General features: G+C 40.6%; 1 protein-coding gene across 4 annotated transcripts in view; it reads right to left on the reverse strand.

Moving 5' to 3' along the window:
• plekhg5b (pleckstrin homology domain containing, family G (with RhoGef domain) member 5b) overlaps positions 1-20,208 on the reverse strand; it is a 57,644-nt gene continuing 37,436 nt past the window's right edge. For 3 of the 4 annotated variants that reach the window (XM_060893772.1, XM_060893774.1, XM_060893775.1), the window contains 18 exons: positions 20,037-20,136; positions 19,826-19,883; positions 18,658-18,749; positions 18,209-18,345; positions 17,676-17,836; positions 8,243-8,425; positions 7,337-7,507; positions 6,896-6,991; positions 6,439-6,639; positions 5,694-5,804; positions 5,371-5,520; positions 5,103-5,240; positions 4,776-4,895; positions 4,541-4,673; positions 3,860-3,975; positions 3,586-3,743; positions 2,432-3,343; positions 1-1,733 (listed from right to left, as the gene is read on the reverse strand). In XM_060893772.1, coding sequence (XP_060749755.1) covers positions 1,724-1,733; positions 2,432-3,343; positions 3,586-3,743; positions 3,860-3,975; positions 4,541-4,673; positions 4,776-4,895; positions 5,103-5,240; positions 5,371-5,520; positions 5,694-5,804; positions 6,439-6,639; positions 6,896-6,991; positions 7,337-7,507; positions 8,243-8,425; positions 17,676-17,836; positions 18,209-18,345; positions 18,658-18,749; positions 19,826-19,883; positions 20,037-20,136 — 3,047 coding nt within the window. In that variant the 3' untranslated portion in view covers positions 1-1,723. Of the gene's footprint in view, positions 1,734-2,427; positions 3,344-3,585; positions 3,744-3,859; positions 3,976-4,540; positions 4,674-4,775; positions 4,896-5,102; positions 5,241-5,370; positions 5,521-5,693; positions 5,805-6,438; positions 6,640-6,895; positions 6,992-7,336; positions 7,508-8,242; positions 8,426-17,675; positions 17,837-18,208; positions 18,346-18,657; positions 18,750-19,825; positions 19,884-20,036; positions 20,137-20,208 lie in introns of those variants that run through there. The other variant, XM_060893773.1, reaches the window with a different exon arrangement.

Consider the following 20,208-nt stretch of genomic DNA (forward strand, 5'->3'; position numbering starts at 1 on the left):
TAAGATCAGATGCCTTTTTATTACATGCAGGACAATTTCCCCATAACTGGGAACAAGGTTATTTTGGTTCTCAGCAGATTAACCTCTTAATTAAACAAATAACAATTTAACACAATTAACCTGAAAAACAACTTGGAAAAAAAAAGGCATGAAATAAACAATACATTTACAAACCATGTTTCAGATATAAAAACAAAGCAAGCTTAATAAATATTATGAAACAAAAAGACAATTAATACAATATTAATTTTGGGCAAATTTACAAATAGTACATTTATAAGGATTTGGTTTAGTAAATTAGGCAGAATGTAATTTTAACACCTTTAAACATTAATAATAGGTCATTTGTGTATTATTTTTTTATAAATAACCCTAATGTTAATGTGAGGTTTGCAGAAACCAAGTAAATTCAGTCTAAATCCAAATCCTGTTCCATGTCAGTGTCTTGAATTGGTTGCTAATAAGTGCTGATCTGTGATCAGTTGATTATCAATCAATATAAAGGTAAATCATATGATACGGACCCAAAATGAGTGGGAAATATATCATAGCAGGGTTAAAGAGACTGCGAGTAAAGCCTTGATAAGGACTTTCTCACATTTATTTCCCTAAACGTAAAACCGGATCATGTTTTTCAGTCTTTAAACAAAACTCAGGTGACGTTAAGTTTAATGAAGGAATTTAGTTTGGTGTCACTCTATTGTTTGTGTAAGGAATCCTGACAATGTCTACTTACACACTGGTGTCAGTTCACCTCATCTCTTTAATACTACAGACGCTACTCTGGAGTTACAGCAGAGATAATGAGACAGTATTGAGTAGAACGTGCGTAGACACAAACAAGAACACGCTAAATAAGCAATCACTGCTGCTTTACTGTTAATACTGGTCCTTGTGTTTTATATCCTTTAAGTGTCTACTCAAGTCATTTATCATGCCACCTTTTTAATAGTTATTTTTGGTTTCAGCCTGTAGTTTAGGTCATAATTTACACACACACACACACACACACACACACACACACACACACTTTCTCTCTCACACACACTTTCAACCTTGGTGGCATTACATGTTCACAGTCAACATCACACACATTAACATTCACAAACACACAAAAAGAAATACAGTGAAGGTGTGAGCTGTTAACAGATTACTCAAATTGTGCAATTAGAGCCTAATTTTTGGTTTGGCTTTTTCCTCGTACAGACAACCTCCGTATGGCTTTCCCTTTTCCCGTTGCTTATGTATGGCAGCTAGAGGAACACTCATGGCCTCGTAAGCACTGACGGAACCATGTACAGTAAGTCACGTAGACAGTCTGAAATTTAGGGTGAAGGCACAAACCTGAAATGAAACTCCCCTCGAGGTCAGAGGTATTTCTCCATTGTAGAATAATGTGTAAAGATTGTACAGAAAAAAACTAACAAAAAAAAACAAAAAAAACACTGTGATTAAGAGCTTTGTGTCCTTTCCTCCTTCTGATCAGGTCCAAGTGCACAAATGGACCATAGTAAGGCTGGAACTTTTCCCATGTTTCTGCATCTTACTCAAGATCTTTTTTCTCCTAAAGTTTAGCTCCCTCTGTATAAAAGCTACTTGTATTATTAAAAAAGTGCAAAAAAAGCTCATTGGTCAGAGTACATTGGATTCATGTGGGAAGCAAGCCAGTCAGTCCAATCAGGCTGAAAGTGGTGCTGCTCGTGGAGTGACGAACTGGTTGCTTCTACACTTCCCTACAGACAGAGCAGAAAGAGAACAATGTGTTATTCAGAGTTACTACCACTACTACTCATCCTCCTCCCACTAACACTACTACGAACACTAACGCTACTCATTATATGACTAATACTAAATCTACAATACTACTACTTAGTACTAATTACTTAGTAGTAGTATTTACTACTTATAACATTACCTTCTTTTGCTATTAGTATTACTACTACTGCTAGATATACTATTACTACTACTACTAATAAATAATATTACTAGTCCTCTGCCTACTATTAATATTATTAACCCTCCTCATCCTATTAATAATAACAACTAGTCTACCTCTACTACTACAACTACTACTATTAAATGCTAATAGGAATACGGTTACATCTAAAGCTACTTATATCTCATTACTACAATGAATTATGCTAATACTAATATTAATGATATCACTGTGCTACTACTAACTGTAGTAATAGTACTGGTAATGTAGCTTCCCTTACTGATACTACTGATACAAGTAAGGTTTTATTCTCCTCCTACAATTAGTGCTGCTGCTACTATTATTATTATTATTATTATTATTAATGATAATAATGCCACTACTACAGCTACTACTGGTAATAATAATGTCATTTAAATTTACAGGCCATGATTCCTAGGTTACTTAAGAATTAACACTAGTAAAAGTGAGCAATTGTACAAACACGCTACTCACGAGGCCGTAAGCGTGGAGTTCAGCACCAGTGTGGTGCGTATTTTATATAGCTGTGCCACTGTGAGCTTCTTGTGCTGCTGTGATTTCTTCCCACTGCCCAGGTCATCCTCTGAAGCACCACAGGTCTCCTCGTGAGATCTTGGAGGTGTAATTTCTCCGTCTGAGCCGCTGCGGTCCTTTACGTCTTTCTTTTTGTCCTTTTTGTAGTTGCGCCGCCTCAGTGTGTTCCTGAACACATAAGACGGCAAGCTGTGTGCCAGTCGCTCGCTCTGCGTTCTCTCTGTTTCTATCTGGTGAGACGGTTCTGTGTTAGCTATGCTCAGTTCGGTTAGGCTCTTGCTGTGTGCCAGCCCTTCTGCCCACTCCAGACCCAGCTGGTAAGGGGCATCTGAGCCCCGTGCAACGTCTTCGCCTGTGCCCTGCGTGTCCTCCCCATTGACCCGCTGCAACAGATTGTCCTCTGAATGAGACTTATTTTCCAGCTTCTGAAGACAATGCATGCGAAACTGCACCGGTGGACGCCGCCTGGGTTTCAGATGGGATGCCACTGAGACTCGAGAGTCTGATGAGCTCCGGTCATCAGACTCTTCGTCTTCTTCATCCTCTTTCTCTTCATCCTCCACTGCTACCGCTCCACTGTCTCCCTCAGTCTCCTCCTGTTCGCTCGAGGGTGTCTGATTTTGCAGATCCAGGAGCAACTCAGGGGAAAGTGTGCCATAGGCACTGTCCATAGACAGACTGCGATGATCTGGGTCAAGGTCGGAGCCCTCTGGGGCATGCTGGGAAGGCTGAAGCTCGACGCTGCTGGGGAGGGAAGATGGTAGTGTGTCAGAATCAGTTTGTAGATCTGAGCATGCTCCTGAGTCCTCTGTTTCCATCACGGACAGCGTCTCTGTGGAACCGTCCGAGTTCCTGAGGTGAAAAAGACAATTCATTTATTTTACTCAGTTGATGCTATTCAAAGGTCCACAAATTCAAACTAAGACTATTTAGCAAACAACTAGAAAAACTTATTTACTCACATTAAAATTCATGGAATGGACAATAGAAGGACAAAAGGTTTAATGGTACATCATGGATTACTGGTGCTAAGGGTTCAACCCAAATAAGACCACAAGAGGGCAAACATTTTAACCCACTGGAGAAAAGCATACCCTGTGTTAAGCTGTCCTTTACTTCCAAGGCGTGGAGAGCTGGCAGTTGAGTTACTGCTCTGTTCACCTCCATCCTCCTCCTCTTCTTTCACCAGCATTGGTTTTTGTCCAGCCTGGTGCCGTCGAGCCTCCTCACAACGAAGCCGCTGTAGCTGGGTCTGAAGAAAGACGAGAAAAGAAAAGTCAGTGGATGTGCATGTCACTGATCAATCAAATACTATCTCAAATTATGTAATAAAGTAGCAGGATGGAAAGACATTCTGTAAGTACAAACCTTCACAGTGCTGATCGTGTCGATCCAAGCTCGCCCCTGGGGGGCGCTGTTGGCCTGGAATGAGTAGGCAGCCACAGCACTTTTGAACTCATTGAGGTATATGAGAACAAAAGAACCTATGGGGAGAATAACATTACATTAAGAAACCATTAGAATATACATTCATTTTCAGTAGATTAACATCGTTTTTGCACATTTATGCAATTGTCCAGTTGACTAATCACATGGAAGCAGTGCAGTGTCTACGATCATGCAGATCACATGTTGGTCACATTGTGTGAACTCATTGAACTAATTTTTTCATCTCCCTTTGGTTGTTGGTGCTAGAAGGGCCAATCTTAGTATTTCAGAAACTAATCGAGCATGTACACAGACCAGGCAACATTTTCCTAATCTACAGCTATCTGGTCCCATGAGCCTGTGCCTTCTGTAGCCTCAGACTCCTGTTTATTTCTGACTGGAGTGGAACCTGATGTGGTCTTTTTTGTGCATTCTGAAATGTGTTTCTGTGGTTATTTGTGTTAGCGTAACCATCCTGTGACCGCTCTCCCTTTTTTCATTTACACACCATTCGGTGCAACCAAACTAATTGCATGAATGCGCTGGTGTACAATGTGCACAACAATTGTAATTCAGTGATTGTTTTACCAAATGTGTGCGTGTGTGTGTGTGTGTGTTAACCTGGATCTTTGAGCTCCTTGCACACAACGTTATGAAGAAGGAGGGGTTGCCGAATCACTTTCACCTTCTCCAAACGCTTCACGGGCTTCGTGATGAGCAAGAGGTCGGTGAATAAGAAGCAGTAGACTTCCATCTGAAGAGTAGACACACATTAGCAATGTCAGCATGCGTTGTTCACTATGATATGCACGTGAGGAGCTTTCAAATTCAAAGGATATCGGCGGCATCTGCTCACCCTGCTGTCTTTGCCTTCTTTCATACGTAGTGCTCCTTCTAGGAGGAGCTGCCTGGTCTCCTCTGGAGAGACGTCAATCATAGGCGCCGTCAGGTCCATGTGGTTAAACTCTTTCAGGATCTGAGAATGGAACATGATTTCATCTAGATGTTTTGTTTTGGTCGAAAATAAATTCATCAGATTTTCTAATAAAAGTTTTGCTTCCTTTATTTTTGAGCATGCAAGTTGGTTGTGTGTACCCATAAATATTAAATATAATTTAATACATGAAAGTATTCTCCAACAATAACTGATGAAATGGATTGTTGAATAGAAAGCTGTTCTCACCCTCTCCACCTCCTCACTGGCTCCCTCCACTGCCTCGTAGGTCTCTACTCGAGCTGAAGTGGCCGCCAGCTTCTGCCGCTCCTGCCTCTGGCGCATCTGAGAGTCCACACTGTTGATGAAGCTCTCGACGCATGCCACCTGAGCGGCAAACACACAAACGTTCATGAGACCGATCGCATATGAATAACAGTCTAGCATATAAGTCTAGTGACATTCAGGACACAAGCCTGTCACAAACCCTTTAAGGTGGTATATAACGACCCCTCACCATGCTCAGGAGCAAGTCTTTTGCTGCAGGATCATCTGTTTTCTTCAGGATGGTTTTGAGCAGCAGGGGGTATTTGGTGAGTCTCTGGTGTGGCTTCGCCAGCATGTCGGTCAGTTTCAACCGATTGCACTGCTTGTTTCCCTCAGCCCACTGTACGCAATAAGCAGAAGGGAAGATTATATTAAGGATTTAAAAAAAAAAATACCTGAAAGAAGAAATTTAGACTTGACAGTGCATCTGGATTATGTACGTAAGTCTGTGTAATTGTAGTTTACAGATAAAGGGACCCCTGGCAGCACATTTATTAGCATACAAGAACTCACTGTGATGTAGATCCTGTAGAGCTCGTTGTCTCTCAGCTGTGCGCGCATATACTCCATACAGCTCTCCTCCTCCATGCAGTAGCGCATGTAGGGCTGAAACCTGGATGCAAACTGCACACACATCATGGTAACATTAACACCATCATACTTGATGTATATAAATACAGAATATCAATTTATTTTTCTCTCTCTCATTTTTTTTTTTTTATAAATCTGAGCATTTGAGGGTTGAGGGCCTTGCTCAGAGGCCCAGCAGTAGCAAGCTGGGTGAAAAAGGAGATTTGAACTCTCAACCTTGTGATCAGTGGCCCAAACCCTTAACCATTAAGCTACCACATGCCCCACATACCATATTGTATATACTGGGATTTAATGACTCCATGGTAAATTACGCCACAATTGTTTAGAATAATTCCCCGTACAAGTTCCTGTTAATGAGTTGCTGCTATATAAATGATACTGTATTAGAAAGAGCACATTAATGTACACCTGTGATTAGAATGATAACTGCCACTCCTGTCAGTGCTGCTGTAATCTAAAATTAAATCAACACCCTCCGACCAAATTTCAAACCCCACTGTTGTATAATAACTAATAACTGAACCCGACTCAATTACTACGCTCATATTAGTAATAATTCACATGACCAGGGCAACACAAGGGCCCGGAATCATGATAGTACACCAATGTTCTATGGAGGGTGCTGTGCACATTTAAACTCATAGGTCACTCAGCATAGACTCACAGTCTGGAAGCCCGGGAGTAGATCGGTTGGATCGAGCAGGCTCCGGTCTTGCCGAGCTTTTTGCAGCGCAGGTACCATGACCTGACTCCACAGTGCTGTGTGTACTCGCACCAGGTCTTGGATGTTATTGAACAGCTTGGCTGGTTCCACTTCATTAAGGAGGCCACAGTCCTGCAGGTTTAGCAGGCCACACAGAAAAAGCTGCAACACAGAACACAAACATCATTTCAGCATAGAGCTCAACACAAAACAAAAACACGGCAAAAGGAAACACATGGGCTTTGATTGTCTAGCAATAAAAATAAATAAATAAATAAATAAATAAAAAGTAAAGGGGGGGTCTTGTACGCACTTAATTTGTTACTACTACCCTTCAGTGAACTTTGATTAAAACCAAAGATGGATCTGTGTCAAGAAAACAGTGAAACTGAAAACATAGAAGTAAATCTGAACCTACATCAGTGATGACCTTCAGCTTCTTGATGTAGGTGGCTTCAGTGTGCAACAGTTCCCATATCGCCTCTTGCTGGTGGAACTGCCGCCTGCTCAGAGTCTGCAACACATGACTTCTGTTAAACCCTACATTCAACTCACAATGTCAAGAACAACCTGGCAACCTGGGAAACCCTTCATGTAGTAAATCTTCTAGTATACATTTCTGAAAATGACAGACCTTCCAAAATTGAACTATATGTTTCTCTTGTATCTCAATCAGAAAACTCCATTTAAAAGTTCACTTCCTTTAATTTCGAACACATCCTGTCTTTTTTTGTCTGTTTTCCAGAATTTAAAAATATCAGAAGGCTTTTGCCTGATCGTTATTTAAAACAACTACCAAAGAAAGAAAGAAAAATGCATGAGTGTTCATCTATTTTGCATATATGTGTGTGTGTGTTACCTCTGGGTTCTCCAGCAGCCCCTGCCAGCTTTCCTCTAGTGTCAGGTCTGGCTCCACTTCCTCCTCTTCCCAGGAGTCATGGTGGAACGAGAGTTGTGGATGCATCTTAGGCAAACCATGGCACGAGTACACCTGTAGTTTACTGTTGAGCTGCTCCACACGATCCACCTCCTAGTTTGCAGACATACAAGGGCAGTCACGGTTACAGGTCAAGTTATAAAATAATTAAATTAAAAAGTTATTAACCTATCATAGCAACCTGTGTGGATTTCTGTTCATGAATTAACAAAGACTACCCCTGTAGTTTATGGTACCTTACAAGTATTCTTTCTTTCTGGGCCATCATTGTTGTATCTGTGCACGTCTGAGGGCTAATGGCTAATTATTCAACTGTCCAATTTTGAAAGGCTTAATTACTTACAAAAGTGACTTGGCACTTTTACACAATAGAGGGCATAAACAAAGCCAATAAGCTGACCTAACGTCAGTGATTGGCCCTGTCTAACCCTTGCTTTGAGCTTCCAGGTCCCTTTGGGATGTGAGGTCTGTCCCTTTCTTGTCAGTCTGGGCTTTAGAGGGAAAGACAGTGTTTGCAAATAAGCCAAAAGTGACAGCTGAGTGACAGCGACTGCCTCATCCTGTCACACATCTGTTACATGCCTGCCCCCGTGGGACGTGACAGAGGGTGGAAAACGTTAACTGATACACAGAAGCCTTGTTCTTTTCAAATAAGCATCTGCTTAGTTGTTTTTGAAGCTTTCTGAGAAACTGCCATCATTTTGGACATTAAAGTATGTTCCCCTCACATACTGACAATCACTCCTCTTCATTTCTCTGTCCTGCTCTCGTAATTTAGCTTTAGGGAAAGGTGATACCACGTATAAAATGGGAATCCGGGGTCCTCACCTTGTAAGAGGGAAAGAAGAACCCGCTAAAGCGGCTAGCACTGCGGTTCTTGTGTTTATCGTAACCGGAAAGGGCCATGGTCGGAAGAGAACCACCGAGCTGAGCCAAGGAGTCTGGAGATGGGATGTTGGCATCACCCAGGAATTCGGTCATGTTCTTCCGCCGACGTGCGTGAACCTGACCCTGAGCAAGAGAAAGACAGCAAGAGAGTAAGAAAAAGAGCAAGAGAGGAAGAAACAGACAGACATCTAGTGTTGAAATTTTCTGCAACTTTATTTTCCCTGAAGAAGTCATAGGACGGTTATAATGAAAGCTTAGAAAGATGGAGTGAGGGGAATTTATAATGTTTTCATAGATGAGCTCACTAATAATATCAGGTGAATTTCATTAAAGGCTCAACGAGGGTGGTGCTGAGGAGGGCGCGTGAAAGGAGGATTTACAGAATATATGCTATTAAATGATAAACAAGACAAAACAAAAAACTGATGATCCATGGAGCAGAAGCAAGCAGTATACATATAAAGCGGCAATGTAGCGGCGTCTATTAAACAATTACATCAACAGCAGTCGGATATCATAAAACACCTTCCTGACTAGCCACACAATAGGGTAGGATATACTGTCATTTCCTCATTACTTCATCTTCGGGGATGAGGAAAGATTCCTTAAACAAACTGGAAATAGCCTTCCATTGTCCGCACACCGTATTGTTCTCCTATCATAGAGCATAGTCACGCGTCACACACTCGTCCAGTTGTAATCTTCATGAGGACCAGTGAGCTAAACAAACATTTGCTGCGGCTATTGCCGTAGGTGCTCTGCAAAAACAAAGCTAATGACCTCCAGTCCCCAAAGCTTGTGGAATTCCACGGCCCACAGTGACATCCCCTACTAATGACTTCCAACATTCCAAGTAGGACTCTGGCATTTCTGGGGTTAGGACTCAAAACAGGAAACCGGTGGAGATGAAAAACAATGATACCTTTCGAATGGAATGATGGTGTTTGCAGTGTGCGACCTATAGAATGCATACTCTCCGGTTTCACTAGCAGATTATGATGGTATGGTATTAAATATGATCTAGCATCTTTTCAATGGGCACAGCAGAAAAAGTAGTATGCAAAACTACTAGAAGAAATTCTCAGCACAAAAATTAAAAGGTTTGATTTCTGAAAACAAATTCCCTGGTTTTTCCATAGTCAGGCACTCTATGCATTATTTCTTCAATTGGTTGAAATCTGCGATTGCTTCAGTCACCCATAACTTTGATGGAAAAACAGAGCTGATGAATAATACAAGTGCCATGCTAAAATTCTATTCTATATTTAGAGCTGTGGCACCAGGGGCACTGAAGGCAGACACCGATAAAGCTTTGATGAGGGGATTTCTGTGGATTCTGGAGCAAGAGGATGAGGACAGGAACACAGATGGCAGGATGTGTCAAGGAGAAAGAAGAGGAAGGACTGCTGGTGGCGAGCGTAAAGGCTACCTCCCGCAGGCTGGAAGGGCTACGGTGATATTGGCTTAAGACCGATTTACACCAAAAAACAGACAATCCACAGTTCACAGAACTAGACCAGATGAAAAAAGTGAAATGAAAAAGAATCATGCTATATGAAAAAAAAAAATAATAATAATAATAAATACTTAGCCGGCAAGACTTTTGTGATCAAGGATGGAAAGAAGCGAATTATTTATGCATTAACTTGCTACATGCGGCAAATTTCCGCCCCGTACCGCTTTGATATTTTAGTACACATCTACTTAGGATTTAAAACAGCATGACAGTTTCTCAGAGATACTGAGCTCTACTCACCGCGGAAGAAAACGGCATGTCAAAGGAACTGAAGACCATTGTAATCCTTCAAACAGCTTCACAGAGTTTGGCCCATAGCAGAGCCAGCCGATGCTCTTTCTCTCTCTCTCTTGCTCAACCCTCACTCTTAACCTCTCCTTCTTTCACTCCTATACACTCATAAACCTGTGCTGTGCCACCATAGCAGCTGCAAGGACAGCAGTACAAGTCTCTGCCAAGAAAAAGTCTGGAGGTGGGAAAGAAAAACAAAAGGTCTCCCTAGCTCAAACACCGTCGCTTCTGCTTCCTTTGTTTTTGATGGAGTTCCTCAAGGCTCGCAAACAGGATCACTACAGCTCTTGATCCCCAACGTCCTTGTTGTCCGGTTGTGATTGAGACTGCTTGGCTGCATACTAAGGAGGAGTGCTCTAGCGTCATAGCAACGAGGAGGATCTCGTCCTGTTTTGTGTGAGCGGGAAGAAAGAGGCATGGCTTGCGAAAGCCAGAAGGCTAATGTGCATACGAGGGCACACCCACATGTTTGTTTGGAGGGTACACCCACATGTTTGTCTGAACTCCTTGGACAAATCTCTCTCTCAACTCGGATTCGTTTCAAATTAGAGCGCGTCACTGAGCTTCCTTAACAGTCGCAGCATCTGTTGCAAAGATATCCTCTCAGAACTGTCTAATACAGTTATTACGCTCTGAATTGAGTAACGAACACGTTCTGTTGATTTACCCAAACAGAAAAGAGTTGGCAGTTAACAATATTCCGGGTAACAAGAGTAGAAGTGGATGAACATTATTTCCAACATGATATTATGATTACAGTGTTTTGCTGAATCGATGATACTGGTCTCAGTTATTTAGTTCAAGTAAGTACTAAAAGTTTCTCCTAATCTCAGTGCCTCTTAGCAGAGGGAAATGACCTCTGAAGTACATGGGGGAAAATCCCAAACTACAGCACATGCAGCTTTCTTGCTTGTACTTGAGATAGGCACATAGCGCACTTTATCCACTCAATCTCATCATGTCTATTGTTCACTCAAATGCAACCGCTTGTTCACTATTTTAGAAATGCCTGAATGTTCCTAGCCTGTAGACCCAAGCCCAAACACGGCCTGCTAGCCAGAGACCTAACATTCGAGTCCACTCACCTACAGCATGATTAAAGACATCCTGACCTCTTAGGCTTATCTTGACAGCTGCGGGAGTATAAATGATCCGGCATCTCCTACATCTCAGGAATTTCAAATTTGCCTCACCATTTTAATAACTAAATAACTAAATGGTTAGTCACCGAAAATTCCCTGAAAGGATTTTTTTTTTTTTGCAATTCGCAAATTTTCAGCAGTCTTTGATCAACAACAAGGAAACCTGTAAAGTAATAACTTCCATAGACCCCCTCAACCAAAACATAAAAAAATCCTCCTGTCCTGTGCCTTCCACCAAACACAGGAAACTTCCCAGAAAAAGAAACAGAGAAAAACAAGTCTCCAGTTTCACTTTTTGTTCACAAGTTTCCAGCTAGCCTTTAGATGTCTAGCCTTGACTGTGAACAACAACCAGGTTTCAGGGCCAGCACCACGCACTGCCATTAGTCAAATGCACAGGTAAAAACAAAGAGCTATTGAGACTACAGCATTGCAGATTAATCAGTGATCAAATACAGTGACATCCTGGAGGAATCTTATCACCAGGGATAGATAAGCCTGCGTCCCAACAGAAGGCTCTGAATATGTCACCAGGTCTGACACTACTCTGGTCTTTCCATTACATACACATTCTATTTCCATGACATACTTCCTGTTATTGAGTATTGGCACACAGGTAATAAATGTGGAAGACAAAAAAAAAAAAAAAAGGGGGAATTCTCCAAATTCTCGGAAACGGACGCGCTGGGTGAAATCAAGTTTTTGCTAACGACAATCCGTATAAGACACAACCAAACAACTGAACAACAGACCTTACCTCATTTTGTGTAGAGGGTGGTTGTGGATCGGGCAAGTTCTCAGGGACCATGTGGAGCAAGTCCCAACTTCTCCAGGAAGTCAGGCGACCAAAACGCACCATTAAAATGACCAGAGCCCAATCTAAAGACTTCTCCAAGCCCCAAATAAAACAAAGCACTGAACCAAAATGGGTCAAAAACCAAATATTTAAACTAAAAAAAATTCTGCATTATGTCTATAAGCAAAAAAAAAAAACCCCAACCAAAAACAGAGCTCTTCAGAGAAGGACTCTAAGCTCTGTAGCATCACTGTCACTCCTGGAGTCAGAGACCATTGAGTACCTCCCACCTCTAGCCACTCTCTATACTTTATCTCTCTCTCTCTCTCTCTCTCTCTCTCTCTCTCACACACACATTTACATACAGTTATAACGTCCTCAGAGTGCTTGCTTAGCAAATGCTGAGCCCTCCCCCCCTCAGGGCTGAAGAACAGCAGACCATGCGTAATTGCTTATCAAAAGAAAAAGTAGTGTAAAAAACTGTCAGCGATGCGCAAACTCTGGACCGTGAAATCCTTACAGTGGAGTTGTATCTTTCAGTGACCGAATCAGACGGTGCGGAAAAACAAAAATCCATAGCGTTTGATCAGTCAGTCACAGAACACAGGATTAGTGCTTTACTTTAATTAACCTCAGAATCCAATCTAGAGAACAGCTGTAGTCACCTGGATTAAAGGTTTCATCGAATTTCTTTATGCAAATTGAAAAATATTTTAGAAACACCATTCATATTCAGAATTGGGATGGATTTTAACAGGATTTCATACTAAGAATAATATCAGAATGTAATTATATTCGTTCTCAATGTTATCTCTCTTTTTTCTCTAAAAAAGACGGGACATGTGCGTCTTGTGAGTTGTGTATTCTTTGCTTGTCGCTATTGTCTCATCTCAGGGGGCTGATGGTCTGAAACTAATTGCATGATAATGAGGTTAAACTCGGTGCAAACCAAAGCATCAGACGGCTGTGGGCTCTGGGGAAATGGGCTGCGATGTGCTCTGAAAATGAATGTGCTCTGTAGGGAAGCACACTTTGTAAAGTGTGAACCATTTGCTGCCTTCTTTTCATCCAAAATCAGTCACGAGATATCATGAGACAATAAAGACAATAAATAGTACCAATACGGAACAGATACGGCATGTGGCAACATTTAAAATAAAATTAAAAATTTAAATTAAAAATAGAAATGGACAGATAGATATCCAGTTAAATCGTTTAAAGCTCTGACCACATTTCATTGGACAATTCAACAATCAACATACATAGATAAGAGAGATACTGGTGAGGCTGTTTATTGTTGTTAACTTGTATCTTGGATCCACCACACCATTTAATCTAACAATAAACCATTCAAATGCTCAACACTTTGTACATTAATAAATAAAACATTGTAATAGTTGTCTGTGGTATGAGCAGAATAACACACACCAGGCTGTGCTGCTTAACAAACATAATGTGTTAATGCTGACATAAGTTCTCTCTTTCATATTTTTTCCATATAAAAGGTGTTAAAGTATTGAAAAAAATTGAATTGAAAAACCTACTAAAGCCCAAGGGACCTAAACCCAAGCCACAATGCTCTTGTATTTGGATATTGTTTTTTTTTTTTTAAAAATAAACCACTCGGTCTATCTTACATAAATACGACATTATGAGATGAATAAGAAGCCTCCAGCTCAGGCTTCTTCTTCACTCAAATATTACCGTAGGATTTTTTCCCTTTACTCAGTAACGCTGGACTTGATCTCTCATGTAAAACTCACTTTCATGTAAACCTTCTGACGATCTATTCTTACAAAATAAAAGTAACCAGGAATACAGTTTGGTATCTGCTATACCCCAGTTCAATATCTCTCCCTCTATGTTCACTTCTGCCTCTTGGGTTTCCAAACAGCACAGATTTATTCAATTAGAAGAAGGACTATCTTCACAATGTCCATAATCCATTATAACAAACCAATAAGGAAAATATATGTTTGAAGAAAAAGTATTCATGCTCTTCAAGGCATGGATCTATTTCTATTTCTGGCTCGATAGCCTGAGGAGTTGGATGTCCTTTGGCCAGCGTCATGCGCTCTGTATCTCTGCATTAAACAGGTAGACCGACTGCCCGTCCGTGCCTAAGTGCTCCAGCTAGATCAGCTTATATAAGAGTGGGGCTGGAGTTTTAATCTGATTGATCAGAAGGTGTAGATTCATTTTAGTCATAGGGTTATATTCAGGTGATCGTTCTGATACGTTGTCATTTCTACAGTAAGCGCTTACACAGGGACTTCCACTTGACCTAATTCTAGTGGCAAATGTATGGAAACATTTAGGTAAGGAGTCTTTACAGGACAGAGGACTTTACATTTTCCTTTACTCTGTACAGATAGGATAACTGAAACCAACTTGGCTAGAACCTAAATGCAACTAGGCTTTGATCATTAATAAATTACTGCAGTGGTATAAAAGGATGTGCAGGATGTGCTGTTATCGATAATGATCAAACTTTGCATTAGTAACCTTATAACTGATTACAGCTAATTAATAAACTAAATAATGAGTTTAAAACATTTATTTTGATGAACCTTAGGATCTCATAGCATGCAGGTACTTTTACATAATTAAATACCAAGGCTCCGGATGTAAATTTATCCCAAATACTGACAAAGATTATGCTTCAGTCTCCTGTGTTCACGGTCTGGGTCTGCTTTAGACTCGACCTCAGACCGAGTAAACGCAAACATTTCAGGACCAGGATCAAAGAACATGGAACATTGGACACGAACAGGGATTTGACCAAAAACCCACTCTTGTGAGACATTTGTCCTTTAAGCGTTCTGAAAGAAGTAAAATCAGGTGCACATCAAACGGTAACTGTAAAGGTCGTCGCAACAGACATGGGAAATTAGAGCTCAGGGAGGAGTTGCTGGGTCATTAGCGCCCCTGTGCTCCACGGGGAGGTGGGTTTGTTCTAAAAGGTCAGGCTTTGGTGAGGGGTCACGGCGCAGTGGGGAAGACACCACGCATGGATCAAATACAGTTGTACTGTTTCTGTGAACCAACAAGAGCCATCAGAAACATTCAGGAGGAACAGCAGGTAGAGTGCTGTCCAGCTTCTGTACTGAAGTGGGGTGTTATGTCTTATTCAGGTTGGATCTCAATCTGCAATCACACTTCTGTAGCACTGCTTTTTGACAATTCTATAAAAAACTAACACCGAGTTCAAGTGCATGGTCAAATTCAAAGGCTCTAAGCATGCATTCAAGGTCAAAGCAGATAAAGAGCAGGTTCCAGTAAGCTGCTTGATATGGCAGGCTGACAATTTCCAGTTCCATGTATTTGGGGAAGTCTAGATAAGCCAAAAATGGTCCAAAAATCTAAAGCCTTTTCAACTCATTTTCTAATTACTGAGATTGTGGAAATAATGGTGCAAAGATGAATAATGTCTAAGTGTGAAATATCATGACTGCACTTCCTGAGAACTTGCTCAGAAATCTTTTAGTTAATAGGATAGCATTTGTTTATATGAACATGTAAACTTTTCTAAAACGCCTCTTTATATAAACATAATGTATTATAACACGCTACATCCACCTTATATACAGTATATACACTAGTCCTTCAGTGAACAGAGGAACCTAGACGATACTATTTGCATACAGAGGTAGAATTATATTCGGAAAAGCCCCAAGGAACAATGTGAAATCTCTTTCAGGGAAAAAAGAAGGGAGGAGGAAGGTGGAATGCTGGAAACTGGCACGGACCACTGTAATGCAAATGATAACGGTTTTGTCGTCAGGCAAATGTGCAAACGCAAACCTTATTGTTACCTACGGCACAGCATGGAGGCGAAAGCAATTATCCGAATCGATTATCTTCACTGTTTAAATTAGGGAAACAGAATGGAGGTCGGTTTCAGGGCAACGACAAGGTTCAATCCTGAATCTCATGGTTTAACTGCCCAATGCTAGCTCTATAGCGCACACTTGTGGGCAAACACGTGACTGCACCTTTCATTTGCATGTCTAAGATACTCGCATAACCACTAACCTTGTTTTGTTTTTTTTTGTTTTGTAATACAAATTTTATCTAAAACGAATTTAGAATACAGGAAATGTCAGGTAAGTAAGGTAATAAAAGTATTAACCAGATTTTTCGTCATTTTTTTTTAACGAAGAGAAATAAGTCTCACGAACAACATTTCCAAAATAAAAGATTCTCAGAAACCTGGTCTCAGAACTTTAGATGAAGTGTTTGGTAATGTGTTGTTAAAGCCCAACAAGGTAGTGGATTTGAAAGCCCACTTTCATTAGACCTGTAAGAGGAACACTGTATGGATCAAACATGTGTAGTCTTGCCTTATTGGTTCATTTCCTCTTACAGAGAGAACTCAGCCTGAGCAAAGACTGAACATGCCTGTGTGTGTGTGTGTGTGTGTGTGTGTGTGTGTGTGTGTGTGTGTGTGTGTGTGTGTGTGCGCGCGCGCGGACTACTTCAGAACACTTCTCACAAGGTTTTGTTGCTAAGCTTAACAAGTAAATCTCAAACAAACTGTAAAAGCTGGAGAATGAGTAGAGTCAGAGGTAATGACCTGCCTGGAGGTCCTTTCTAGTGAAGACAAATCAATATACATAGATATCGATATTATATTGTTAGCATTCCTCCTCACATACAGGAGTCTGTCGTATGATAACTATACACGATAGATCCGAAGAAATTCATGTAAAAAGTTTCATGTAAAAACTTGTGCAAAACCTGAAAAGTGATTCATATCAGTAACTGGAAAAAAAAAAAAAAACCTGAAACCAGCCAGAAGGATTGCACAACGTTGGCAGCAAAAACCTGTGTTGTCCGATAAGGGAAAATATTTATCATAAATATAATGGCCTGTTTTTGGATCTCCCAAACCAATGTAGCACTTCAGCACTTCTGGCTGAAAGAGAAAGATGGTGATGAGATCATAGACTCTGGTAAGGAAGGTCAGAAGGTGCTGCTAGGGATTACATAGACTAGTCGAATAATACATTTCACATGTCGTTAGTTGATTTGTGGGCTGTTTACTAGAGGCAGAGAAAAATAGTAGTTTGAAAATATTTTGAAGTGGATGAAGCAAAGTCTATGATCATATGATCTCTGTAGTGAAACGCATGGCACTGTTTTAATTCAACTCCTCCCCAAGTCAATTTCTTGCCCTCAATTCAGTTATGTTTCTTGTTCTTTAAATTGAAATACAGTTGAAATTTAAGGTTAAATAAAAGTTTAGTTAGTGAGCTATAAGAAAGGCCTTGCTGATGGACATGGGCTTCAACCCATGTTTCCAGAATCAACAGGTTTAGCAGAAGACGTCTGCCTCAAGGTTGCCAGATGAGTGTATTTTAAGAATTGGTAGGTTTCTTAAATATATAATATAAAATTTTTTAAAATGCAATTTTTAAGTGTGTTTTGATGCTGTTGTTTTTGTTTTTAGACTTCAACTGCACCAATAAAGAAAAAAAAGTAAACAATTTTACATTTTACATTCAAGAAAGTTATATCATTGATTGTTCTTAATGGCTTTTTAAGGTTAAATCATAAATGAATTCTTTGAAGGTCTGTGATGATCTTGAACTACTAATATAACTAGAAAATACAAGTTATACTGACCAGTAGGTCCACACTCTCTTGGTGGGTAAGTGAGCCATGTTCAACCTTGTCATGGGAAGGGTTGAGGATGTAGGGACTTCCCCCAACTGAAATCTTCATATTGGGCAGCGTAGAAGACTCTTTTACTTCCTTCTCCACCTTCAGCTCATCACCAGGACGAGCTACAACATGCACGGCCAGAGAAAAACAGACAAAATAAATAAATGAACAGGAGAAGGCAATAGTCAGGGCATTACACAGAAATGAGCACTTGCTTTATGTTTTTGTGCGTGTGCTCATGTATTCTAGCTGATTAAGGATGTGTTGATTGGAGTGTTTTGTAAAGACATTTTGTAAGAAATTAGATTCTCTAGAGTCATGAAGATTGCATAAGTAGAATTGCTTTCATCAAGTTCTAATTCATCGTCTAATTCATGATTGCCTAAATTCTACAGGAAACTGTTCACACTGGCCAAGATAAACAGGTACGTGGTTTGAAACGCTCCACTGGAACAGGTGACAATTTTCCCTAAATCTAAAAGTTTAAACTTTACCTTTAACTTTAATGTAGTGTCCTCCGAAAGGGTAGGCTTCAAAGCTGAGTGACAGAGGGGTGTTGGATTGGTCCAGGAACAAGTCAACTCGAGACAGCTCGACCCCCTTCCGCTCAAAGACAGGCCCCAGCACCTCTCTACATGTACAGGTGGGCCAAAGTAAGCATAAAAAAAACATACATAAGACAAATCATGATCATTACATGACGATCATTTGGTTTAACAAAAAAAAGTTTTTAGTATTCACTATATTTTAAAAAATAGATATGTAAAGTTGTATGGTGAAGGTGCTTTCTGAGGGATAACAGAACAGAAAGGGACAACAACCGAAATCACAAGCGTATGTCCAAGTGACGACTTGTCAGTCATGGGCTACGTCATTGACTGTTCTTTAGAGGTTGATTAATCCATAGAGATCTCTACGTCTGAAACCTTCCACTCTGACTCACCTCAGCGTCTTCTTTTTCAGTGCAGGAACGATCTCCGTGATGATGTCGACATTCAGGTCAAATTTGAGAGTGAAGCACTCCTTGGTGGGGTCCTGCAGGGGGCGACATTCCCAACACAACAGGTGAATCACCGCAGGTTCAGTAAGACAGGAAAAACCGACGGGTGATTTTGTGAGCCGTATTAAACCAGACTGAACTGGACTGGATAAACAAATGATGACAAAACAGCAGGAAAAGTGTGACTAGTAGCCAGATTCCTAAACATGCTATAAGCTAATAACACCCAGCAGCTTAACGCACGTCACAGCTCATTGTGCTCATTGGCTGGCTGCATTGTGTTGTGGCTAAAATGCAGTAATTTTTGTAAAAGTGGACAAATTAATGGCAATGTTTTTGAAAAGCCACATGAAAACTGACCATAAGTCCAGACCACTATTTAGACCATCAGAAAGGACAGAAAGGATGGAACAAAATAAAAGCTAGAGAAAACAGTAAAGAATGGAAAATACAGGAAGGAAAAGAAAAGAAACAAAATGAAGAGGGGAGATAAGTAAAAAGGAAATAGAGGACAAAGGTGAGAAAGAGAAGGAAGGAAGGAAGGAAGGAAGGAAGGAAGGAAGGAAGGGGCAGAATTAAGTTAGAAAGGAAAGTTAGAGAAAGAGAGAAAAAAAGAAGAGATAAAAAGAGAACTCAAAAGAAAAGGAAGAGTACAGACATAAAAGAAGGAGAAAAGGAAAAGAAAAAGGCATGAAAGACATGTAGGAATGGGGAGAAAAATAAAGAAAGGAACGAAAGAAATAAAGAGAAAAGAAAAAGAAAAGAAAAAGCAAAGGAGAAAGGAAGAGAGCAGAAAGGAAGAGTGGAGAAAAAGGGGAAGAGAAAAGTAAATGATGGAGAAAAGAAAAGGAGAAGAACAAAGGTAGAAAGGAGTAACAAGGAAGGAACGTTAAAAGTAATAGTTAAAGACGTTAATAGTAAAGTGAAAGAATTCTTCAGTAAAGAATGAGAATGAAACAACACTTGAGAAAAATCGGGGAAGCTGCAGGTGTTTGGATGAGAAAGAGACTGAGCATGTGTCGGAATAAGAGGAACTTTGACATGCTGGAATTTCCACATTTCCAGTGTTGTGTAATACCCATAATGCCCAGCAGGAGGACACAACACTTACATCAGTGTAACGTCTCCGGGGCTTCTTCCTTATCTTCATCGGTCCTACCTTACGCTCCCTAAAGCGCACACACACACACACACAATCAGTGCAATCTAATAAAAGAAAAAGCATTCAATTTGTCGATTCAAATAATTTGGTAGTCATATCCAGGAGGATGATGGACGAATAGAACCCGGATGTTCTTAGTCATAATGTAAGGCAGACTGACCCTTTCTCTGTGCCGCTCTCCTCCTCCTCATCCAGGTCAGAAGGAGGGCTGGTGCGTGGGGGGCAGGAGCGAGTAGACACATTCCGGGCCAGGATGGAACCTGTAGAAACACACGGCAGCTTGTCTTAATGTGTGTGTGTGTATGTGTGTGTGTGTGATCAGTGGCAGTGCT

Source organism: Tachysurus vachellii, chromosome 19 (genome assembly GCF_030014155.1).
Source record: "Tachysurus vachellii isolate PV-2020 chromosome 19, HZAU_Pvac_v1, whole genome shotgun sequence".
Classification (NCBI taxonomy): Eukaryota; Metazoa; Chordata; class Actinopteri; order Siluriformes; family Bagridae; genus Tachysurus; species Tachysurus vachellii.